General features: G+C 36.9%; 1 protein-coding gene across 2 annotated transcripts in view; it reads left to right on the plus strand.

The window, feature by feature from the left end:
- LOC126175589 (uncharacterized) overlaps positions 1-10,433 on the plus strand; it is a 43,732-nt gene extending 33,299 nt beyond the window's left edge. For both annotated transcript variants that reach the window (XM_049922450.1, XM_049922451.1), the window contains exons 4-5: positions 3,009-3,154; positions 9,069-10,433. In XM_049922450.1, the coding sequence (XP_049778407.1) occupies positions 3,009-3,154; positions 9,069-9,443 (521 nt within the window). In that variant the 3' untranslated portion in view covers positions 9,444-10,433. The remainder of the gene's footprint in view (positions 1-3,008; positions 3,155-9,068) is intronic.
- The last annotated feature ends 875 nt before the right edge of the window (positions 10,434-11,308 follow it).

The raw sequence follows: 11,308 nt of genomic DNA on the forward strand, positions 1-11,308 counted from the left end.
GTTTGCACAAGGTCAGTTTCACAAACAGATGTTTGCATTTTACACTTTTGAAATAACTTTCACTACATTCATCTTTTGAGAAAGAAAACTGCCACCATTTGCTTCTTGGCAGATGAGGATCAGTTGTGACAGAAGCACTCTTCTTTCAAATACCAACCATTTGTTTTTTGACTTAGTTAACTCACCGTAACTATCATAACACATTTTATCACTTGTAATTACATTTATTTACATACTATTCTTCTAATATTTTGTGTATTTGATTGCATTATGGAACATGATGTACTACTTACTCCACTGCCAATGTTTGGAACCCACAAAGAACAACTCTTGCTTAAGTGGTCTTAGCAAGAATGTGACTTTCAAGTGTAGTTCAGTACAATAAATTCTGCATTTGTCAGCATGTCACAAACTGTCTTTCTTCCATTACATTAAATAGTGTAGCAGCATCCTCTTCAGTGAGCAGTGAAGAAAGTCAACCTGAATGGGCTGCACCCCTGAGGCTAAAATCCCTCCAAAATTTATTCACTGGCTGAAAATTCCTTGAACTCAATTGTATTACATATAGATCTACTACCTAACAGTGTCTGCCCCAGTAGCTGAGTGGTCAATGTGATAGAATGTCAATCCGCAGGGCCCGGCTGGGTCGGAGATTTTCTCCGCTCAGGGACTGGGTGTTGTGTTGTCTTAATCATCATCATTTCATCCCCATCAACGCACAATTTGCTGAAGTGGCATCAAATCAAAAGACTTGTACCTAGTGAACGGTGTTCCCGACGGGAGGCCCTAGTCACACGACATTTACATTTTACCTAACGGTGACATATGAAAATTTATGATATATGAAAGTTTGTGTTGGTTTGGGGAGCAAGCACAGACAGCCAAAGAGGGTAAGGCAACTGCTCGTGTAAGTGGGAAATCCAGGTTCAAGTCCCGGTCCAACACAAATTTTCATATGTCACTCTTGGGTAGTAGATCTACACCTAATACAGCTGATGCCAAGGAATTTGCAGTCAGTGAATAGATTTTGAAGTATTTTGTACAGCTGTGGATTGGCAAGAGTGTCTGTTAATTCAGACATATGTGTAAAAATGAAATTCCTCTTTTAAACCATCTGAATGCAGTAGAACAGTGCGGATAATCTTCTATGGCATTGGAGGCATTTAATTAAAACATAGTTGTACAGTCAACCTTTGAGAGAAATTGAACTATAAAACTGCTCACAGTCTCCCACTTTATCTGTGAAATCTCTTAATGCTATCTGATCAACATCTGTTGCAGAACCTGTAGGTAGGGCTCAATTTTTTGGCTAGCGTACATGTGTGAACAGGTCTAAACAAGCACCAAAGCTCTTAAACTCATTATGAAGAGTCAAGTTTTTAACTGCACTCAGTTACCTATCTCAGTGTTCTAGATGAAGTCATCTTACTTTATAGGAATATAACAACAAAAGTAATCAATGTTTGAAAATATAACTGGATAGATTAAAAATCTACTCACCAAGCAGCAGTGGCAGCAACAGAAGAAAAAAGATATAAAGGATATGAAAATATGCAAGCTTTCATACACAGTGGTTCCTTCTCCTGGCAGAGAAGATGAATGAAAAGGTAGAGTAATGAAGAAAAAAGACTAATAAGGCTTAGGAAATCAGGATTGTTGCCCAGAACCCTGATAAGGGTAGACCAACTGGACAGAATGAGAAGGATAGACTGACTGTTGGTGCCTGCACCAGATAAGCACACAGCTTTTCTATTTCTGAGTGCAACTCCATTATGAAGTAAATAATGTACTCACCTAGTGGCAGCAGGAGAAAACATATATAAAGGATATGGAAAACCTCAAGCTTTTGGAGCCAGTGGCTTCTTCTTCTGGGTGAAGGGTTGAAGGAAAAGGATGGAGGGAAAAGACTGGCAAGGTTTAGGAAATGGAGAGAGTTAAGAAAGTCACCCAGAATCCCAGGTGAGGGGAGAACTTGTCAGATGGGATGAGAAGGTAAGACTGACTGTTAGTGCCTGCACCAGACAAGTTTGAAAACCAGAGAGCTTAAAAGTGGAAGATAGGGTAATAAGAAAGGCAGAGAATAGTGGAAAAAACATCAAGCAAGAGTCAATAAAAGAAGAAAGCTAACCACATTAGATATAGTGTGCTCCAACTTCTACCTTCATCTTACAGATATTATTGTATATTTGGAAAGCTCATGGGAATGCTGACAAGAATAGTCATCATAGACAGTCAACAGTTCAACAGGCAGAGCTCTTGCCATTCTCAAGTTGGAAAACATTGGCTATTTTTGATGATTATATCTCACTGCATTTTCATGTACTTTTCGAATGATCGCTACATGAGAAAAACTTAAATTCTACAATTTTATTTTCATCTGTAGACGTTATTTATCCCTTCCTTTGTTGTTGTACTCAATTTTGTTTGTTCAGTTGTTGATATCTCCTTTGTCCACATGCAGCCATTTCTTCTTTCACTTCTTTCAGCTTTTTCCTTCACATGTTTTTTATTTTTTGTTAATGTCAGGTGCTAGAATGAGTCCTTTTCTCTTTGCTCTCAGATTATGCTCATTTCTCAAAATTCCCCCAATATTTGTTTCCCTGTGTTCCATTTCCCATTACTATAGTTCCAGGGAAACACATAACCTAAAGTACACATCCTAATGACACATTTTTCCTTTGAAACTTTAGATCACTTATTTCATTATTATTAATTCACCAGGATACATTTGCAGCTTCTAAATCTCTCCTACTTTCCAGTCTTTTTTGACTGAATGACTTTATACTCTTCCTCAAATATGTTATTTTAAAAATTCAAATAAAACTGTAGGCTAAGTATAGAAAGTGCACTATGACATTAAATGTCTGCAGATGTATCTTAGTAAGTGTTGCTGGGTTATATTGTATTACTGTATTTCTTAATGTACTTTTACATTAGAAAATATTACAGTTTATTTGTGTGTAATAAGTTATTGTGTTTCTCAAAAACAGTAATATTTATTTTGGCAGCTGATATGAGCAGCTTGCGTAAGCTGTCACTCATTGCTGTTGTGTTAGCAACAGCTGCATTATTATTCATTGGCTTCTTTCTACTGGTTCATCTGAATACTCGACTGAAACCTCTCCTCTTTGGCTTATCAGTTACCAAAAAGAAGGTTTGTTCACACTACTATTATTTTGGCATTAACATAAGTCAAGATATTTTATGTATATATATTTCATGTAATTTAAATATTAAGGAAAATAACAACTACCCATTAGGTAATGTCACTATGATTATAACTGCCAGGTAGTTTTATTATTCTATTATTTAAATTGTAATAGTTTGAGTGGATGAAAAGTAATGCATTTCTGGGTCAAATTAGTGTGCGCAAACGTGGAAATCAGTCTTGAAATTCTATTAAATCATCACACCTAGAATTACATTCAAGTTATTATAACACTGTAACTTTTCACTAAGTACAGGACATTTTGGAAGTGGACCAATCAGTAGACATGGCTGGTGCTGACTTGCAATGTTTACAGGAAGCTTCTCTGGGACTCAGCTGTTACTAAGATGGGATATGTTTATGCAGTGAATGGATATTGTCCAATTCCACCTTAAATATTTCATTACTGCCATTCCCTGTAACATGCTGCTATTCAAGATAGAAAATAATTTTTATCTACCAGAGTACATTACAGACAACCTGTAATCGGTCTAAGAGTTTTGTTGTTGTTTGTTTATATAAGATTCTGTGTATCAGAATGTGGAAACTTATTCAGCAGCAGCAACAGACAATGCCATTGTTGATACATTGTTTGTTCAAAGATGACGCCTCTTTGTGATTCCGCCAGGCTGTGAATGCTGTGAATGCTGTAGTTATGCTGTAGTTATGCTGTTGACAATTATGAGTTTAACTCTTTTTTTAGATTCCCTGTTACATAAGCAACAGGTATAAACTTGCATCATTGCAGAATTTAATCTCAGCTTATTTTTTTTTATACAGTGAAACCCCTATTTGACTTTTTTTCTGTGGTCCAGATTTAAAACACGCAAAATTGAGGAAAATGCAGAATTGAGGAAGATGTTAACCCCCCCCCCCCCCCTCCCCCAAAATATGAGCAAAAACATATGTAATTGGCATTTATGATTAAACATTGCAATCCTCTCCAATACTTTGTGTAAAATCTGTCTAAGTGAAGGAAATTAAATGTAGAATTCAAAGTTTACACAATAATTTGTGATAATGAATTTCATCAGTTCTTAGAAAACCACCAATGTGTAACACCAAATAAAAACTCATCAAGAAATTGAAATTTGTACCTGGACACAAGGTAATCAAGCTCTTTTCCAACATGCTACAACTGCAAATTATGCGTACAAAACATGTGTTTTTGAGAGACCATCCTTTGTGCTCACACAGAAAAAAGCAAATATTGATGAACATGTTGAATGAGATCAAAAACATCACAGCAGCTAAGTGATTAAAATTTAAACATAAATGTGGACATCTGCATAATGACATACTGTGTCACTATTGCTGTCATTGTTTGATACTTTTCTTATGAGCTGCACTTCGTATGCCCACCACCATAAAAGTGTTATTTCAGGCTTGATGAGAGGAACAGAGACATGAAAAAATGAGTTTACTTCACCTATTGGTATTACAAGCTTACTAGAATTCCTCAGTGAATTACTGTACACTGTGTAAAATTGAAATTTGAAAGAAAGCTCAGGTGCTACAGTTCCATTTCATGCCCTCTATCACTTCTGGCAGTCTTTATGATCTACAATGTGTGGTGTGTGTGGTTCAAAGTAGTATATACATGAGTAGTGTATGTAGTTGTTGCAAGTGTATCATGTCAGATTTGAACACGAAAAAGTCTATCGCAAAACCCTTGTTCTATTTCCGTGTGACATCTTTGTCATAACGCATGACCTGCACAAAAAGTGTATTTTCAACATTTCACAAAATGCTTTCATGCCTTCCTATATTCCCGTCACTGAATGGCCATTCCCCCTCTCCACACATCCAGTAGGTGAGCTCATTTTACTTGTGTTAGTGTGGTGTGGTGGCTGTGCCGGCTACTGGGTAACTTAATAAATTGCCAGTTAATAATTGGTGATTCAACTGCAGTTGTGTGCATGAGCTACATTTGCGTGTGTTGTGTGTGTGTGTGTGTGTGTGTGTGTGTGTGTGTGTGTGTGTGTGTGTGTGTGTGTGTGTGTGTGTGTGTTGACAAAGATCTTAACGGCTGAAAGCTATAATTGTGAGAGTATTTTTGTTGTACCTATCTGCAACTCAGCATCTCTGCTATGTGGGATCAGCAACTGTCCTCCTCATAATATTGCCAATCAATAAGAGTTCACTAGCCATAAATGGGCAACATTTCCTCAGTTATGACCAGGCATAATCTTTGAGACTCAGTATTTGAATTTACAAGGATGACGACTAATATTGTTATCGATTACAGTACTTCAGAAATACATGCAAAAAGATGAGACTGAGTTGTAAGTGGCACAAGAAAAGGTGGTGGCTGAGTCCCTTCATAACGTGTTGGCTCGGTCTGACTGTCTTATTTTTCCACTAGCATTGCATCCTAGCAATAGTTATATCATAATTGCATTGTGAAGCTAAATGTTGCAAGTTGTGTTGGCAACACCAATTGTGGATTAGACAAGCATTTCCTCTCTCACATCTCCCCTCTCCAATAATTCTGTCATGACCCATCTGTCTTTTGAGCCACTTATAACTTGTTCTGTCACATCAGATTTCAATAGGAATAAAATGGGACGAAGTCAAATGAGACGTCGAGTAAGAACTTCGAATCGAGGTACACCTTACCAGGAAGAAATGTAAAATTGGGGAATTTTAAGCATTGATCTTATGGGTATGTCACAGGGGCTACAAATTTATGGTGTAGAATCACAAAAAATGTGAAATTGGAGATTGTAAAGTCAAGGTTTCACTGTAATAGCTTGATAGGACGGGTTTCTAATGGCAGTAGCTAGACTTCTCTTGATAAATTTGAACCTCATGCTCTTTACAGCAAAATTAAGCCATGTACATGAATTAAGCTTTCTCTGTGTGGAGTGCATAACTGGTTGTTAGTATAAATGTCAGTGAGGTGTAGAACTAAAACACTCCCCTAATATATAACTCAAACAATCAATGGTTTACACAAAAATATTAATTTTCTCTCAGATGACTGTTATAAGGGAATTCTGGCAGAGACATCACAGAGGCTTTTACCAAACCTTAAAAAATTCGCTTTCACATGGTAACATATAATATTCATAGACTGAAACACTATAAATCAATTACATTCAGAGCCTTACTTGCTAACACTAACAATACATTATAACAGTTCCCACTTTACTTCTTTCTTGCTTCTATGCATGGTCATTTTAAGTGCACCATTTTCTTGCAAGAGATAGTATTGGTCAAAACTGGAAATAATATCCTATAAATATGTCCCATAAGCATGTCCAGAAACAAATGCCATTTTGTTTGTGTCAAGAATGGTGGAGGCTGTTTTCCTGTTGACATCATTGCTCATTTCTTATTGGTTGTGTTTGTCTCCATATTCAGTCCTTTGACAGTGATACTGTTGTTATACATTACGTTTGCAACTGTCTACTACATCAGCCACTCCGTATTTATAATTTTGAGGTTGTGTTGACATAAGAATAAGATTAGTGATTCCTTGGAGGGTGAAAAGTGTAAACAATGAAATGGAGTTCTGTTATTGCATGTGGGAAATGGCAGAAATGATATTTTGCTAGTGTTTCAACAATATCATTAATCAATAGAGCCCCCTACTTGCCACCCTCCCCCCCTGCCCCCCCCCCCCCTACCCCACCCACATTCAGTGTGTTGCAAAGCAGTATGTTAAACCACATAGTGGTTGGCACTAACATATTGATTCGCACCTTCCAGAAAGAATTTTTTCCTCTGCAGTAGACTGTGAGCTGATTTGAAACTTCCTGGCAGATTAAAACTGTGTACCAGACTGGGGCTCATTTGCTTTCTGCAGGCAAGCCTACTGCCAATTGAGTGATCTGAAGACAACTCATGAGTCTCCCTCACAGCTTCACTTCTGCAATTTTCTGCCATTACCACATGGCACAATATGCAGAACACTCCATGACAAGACAAGGAATGATTCAAAGCTAAAATTTTACAAGGTATTAGCTACCACCATTCTAAAATATGAAAGTAAATCTTGGACATCATCTAAGAAACAAAAGAAGAATACAGTTGGCTAAAGTGAAGCTTTTAAGGAAATTTAAAGGACATGCTCTCAGAGATCTTATACAAAATAATATCATAAGAGAATAACTTAATATATACTGTATAAATGAAAAAATAGAGCAATGATGTATAAAATGAAAACAGCATAGCCACACAATGGGGAAAGCAGATTAGTTAGACAAATAATCAGTTACAACCAATGTTGTCATAGTTTTCACTGTGGAAGTGAATTATAATTGTAAACTGACTCATTCCACATCCCAGAGAGAGATCACAAATATGACCCATATGACTATCAAATTAACTAACTACATAGGTAAGCAAATCATCTCTAATAAGAGACTCAATCACACTTCAGAATCTCTTCAAAACTCTTTGAGAAAACAGCTTACAACAGAATACCAACTCAGTTTTCACAGCACCATTTATTAGTTTCTTCTCAGCTTGACATCCATAAAGAACTACCTACAAACAGACCCATCAATGGCTGCACAGATAAGGTATTTGCAGAGATAAACTAAAAAACTTTCTAATCGACCTATTCCATTAACTATCAAAGTCTTTGACTGTACTGGTCACAAAATTCTACTAGGTAAATTCAGATGATATTAACAGTATTCCTCCTGTATGGATGGAGTGTTGCTTTCTATATCTACATACACACCCCAATGAAACTAATCAATTTTTGTAAATATAAGTAATTGGATAGATAAAAAATCTACTCACCACACAGCTGTAGGAGAACACACAAATAAAAGTTATTACAGTTTGCTATATTTCAGAGCCAGTGGCTCCTTCTTCTGGCAGAAGGCTTGAAGGGGAAGGAAGAAGGGTTAAGGGAAAGGATTAGCGAGGCGTAGGAAAAGGTTTGGAGTTTGGAAAAGTCACCCAGAACTCCAGGTTAGGGAATATTTACCAGATGAGAAGGAAAGGCTTTTCTGGCTGCCAAGGCCAGTGAGTCTGGCCTCAGCAGCCAGAGACTGTTGTACTGTACCACCTAAACTGGAAAACTGTTAGGAACATGCAACATATACCGAAGAAGTGATAACAAAGTGTAGGCTGACTCTTACATCTATATTTTCTATGCAGCCAGACTCAGGATGTCAGTTTTCGACAAAATAGCATGATAACGAAGTACCTTTTACTTATAAGCTCCTTAGATTATTAAATTTGTCAGTGTTGTGTTAAAATCATTAAATGCATTAAGATTACTAGTCATTACAAAGACTGTGTACTTTTTCTGCCAAGTATTTTTAGTGACATGAGTATAATGTGAATTAACTGTTTTATCTTTATTGAAATCTGAGACAGAAGTGCTGGTCAGTGCTTACTGTATAGAGGCAAAAAATTTGGTGCCGTCAACAGACACATATTAAATAAAAGTACATGACACTGTCTTATCTTTCAGAAACATTAGTCCCTTCCTCTGGAGGGTGGGAGGGGGAGAGGAGGGGGGGGGGGGGCGACAAGAGGGATATGTCGGGTAATGTTACTTTCACGAGCAGGTGACTCAGGTCTACCCTTCCTTCTTAAACTACTCCAGTCTACCTTAACCTCATCCTCACTACAGGTGAGCATCCTGAGATTTGGGTGAACGTCCTTTATTTTTGACCTGCCCCAACCTAGCCCTTTTTCCTTCCTGATGTAGAAACTAAAGTTTCAAAAGCTGTCATAGTGTTGTGTACCTCCAGTTTTATATGTGTTTATCAGCAATAGTAAATATTTTGCCTCTTGAAGGTAAGTATTGGCCAGAAACTCTGTCTCATAATTTACTAGCTTTCTCAACTGAAAATTCCTTTTGATACTATTTTTTTTCATGTGCTTTTTTCAGGCTTCTAGTACTGCAGCTGTCATAAATAGTGACAAAAACCATGCCTCATCCTCAGCCGCAAACTCCAATCTCCGTTTGATGGTACCAAAACCAGATGATCAAACAACAATTACTGATTTGCCATCAGCAGGTGCAACTACTACAACTACTTTTGGGACAACCAGTATTCCTTCTACACCTTACTGTGGCAAAAATGGTGCTATAACACCAGCTACAATGTCTACACCACTCAGCACAAGACCTCCAAGGCACCCATCTGAAGATGCAACATTAGAACATGCTTATGATAACCATGGACTTTCACGTTCTTCCGAGAATGTCCTTGATGAATCTGTCTCACCAAATGTGAGCAGAGCGAAAGAAAGTTCATTTTAAAAGTGTTGGAGGTGCCAAGCAACAGTTAATTGTGATTTTGATCATCGTACTCCAGTAGTGTGTGGAATTCTGATTCACAGTCACATGAACTTACTGAATGGCACAGACATGTATCAAATCAGTATCTATTCCTAAGGTAGTACTTGTAGTTCATACAGACTATCAAGCTAATAACTAATTTCAGAGTCTGATGTATTTTAAATGCAAGACCAGTTTTTTACTTCCTCAAGGCAACTAAAATTTATTAGTTTGATGAAAAAGCATATTTTTCCAAAAGTATTGTGATAATAGTAGCAGTAAAAGGGTATCAGGTATGTTTGCGTAAATCATATATACTTCTGAAATATTACATTGTCTGAGTGTAATGGCATGGTTACATACTGAACTGGATCTGCTTATGAAGATAGTGTGACTTGTGTGGTGTTATCATTCCTGTAAATGAGTCATATTGCCCTTTGATATTGTTTGACGGTATGGTGTAAACTGTGTGGGTGTTTATGGCTTGTAATTATTGGCATGTTACAGGGAAAAATGAAGGATTGTTTATGTATATCAATAACAGTAACAATATCACCATTTGACTTCAGAGTAGGATTAAATTTTACTGGGCATACTGCTAAGCTACTTGGTCCATTTTTTCATATTTGTGTATCATGTAGTTCACAACTGTAGAGCAAACTGCTGTTATATAGATACATAAGGTATAAAATGTTACAGAGTAAATATAGAAGTTCCATGGTACCTTTGTGATGAGTAAACAATCTACTCATGGTGAAGTTAGCACAGAACTTCTCTAGAAAAGTGTTTTCCTGTTGCTCTGCTTGCTCAACAGTTTTCCTAAACCTCAGTGGTTCATTCTTTCAGCAGCCTGCTCTACCTTGAAACTCTCAGATTTCCCTTCTTCTTATGTTATTTTCCTAACTATGGAGGATTTAGTGTGTTTTCTAACACCATGCTGCATCTCGCAGCATTCTTTGCAGTATAGGCTATTGTTATATTGTTATGATGAGGTGACCAGTCCCAAAGGATTTTTAAAGCCACTGCACCCCCCCCCCCCCCGCCTCCCCCTTCTGCCTCCCTGAAAAATAAACTGTGTACCTTTCCTGTCTGCATTTAGTGTACATCATGTGGTCAAATGCGACAATGTTTTTCAAAGTGTCTGTGAACTTTGTAACTAAGGTAGTACTTGGTAACCAGCCACATAATCAGCTTGGTGGATGTGGAAAACCAGCTAAAACTACTTCGTCATGCTGTAACCAACAAAGACATGCAAGTGGTTACAGATTTTATAAAATATGAACCAAAAAAAAGTAAACACACCATGGAGAAAAAGAAAAGAAGGTACTTCAGTAGAAATTTAACTATTGCGTCTTTTAGAGATGCAATAATGAGTAGGATTCAGACAGCTAACAAGTTGGAGATCAAAGAAACAGAAATAAATTCAAGAAGATGAATTAAAAATGCTGTAATCTTGCAAACATTGACAAAGAAGATTTGGAACAGGTAATAAACATGGGAAAACAAATAAATAAAGAAATAAAAGAGTGGTAAATACAAAAGAAGAAGAGATGTAAGACTGACACATGAACACAGTGATAGCTTATTATTAGGTTGTATATATTATGTATAAGTGGTCATACTTCATTTGTGAATCATTTATGGTTTATTCATTCACTCATTAACACATCATTTTCACAATCCTCTTTTCAAACAATGAAAGCTTTTATATTTTGTTAATGTCTCATGATTTCCCGTCATATCATTTCTGTTTTTCTGAGCATTCCAAAATAATATTAAGTTTTTGCTGTTTCTTTATTAATATTTAGCATCAAAATGATCACAGCTTCACAATTGATCCACTGATC

This window comes from Schistocerca cancellata, chromosome 3 (genome assembly GCF_023864275.1).
Source record: "Schistocerca cancellata isolate TAMUIC-IGC-003103 chromosome 3, iqSchCanc2.1, whole genome shotgun sequence".
Classification (NCBI taxonomy): Eukaryota; Metazoa; Arthropoda; class Insecta; order Orthoptera; family Acrididae; genus Schistocerca; species Schistocerca cancellata.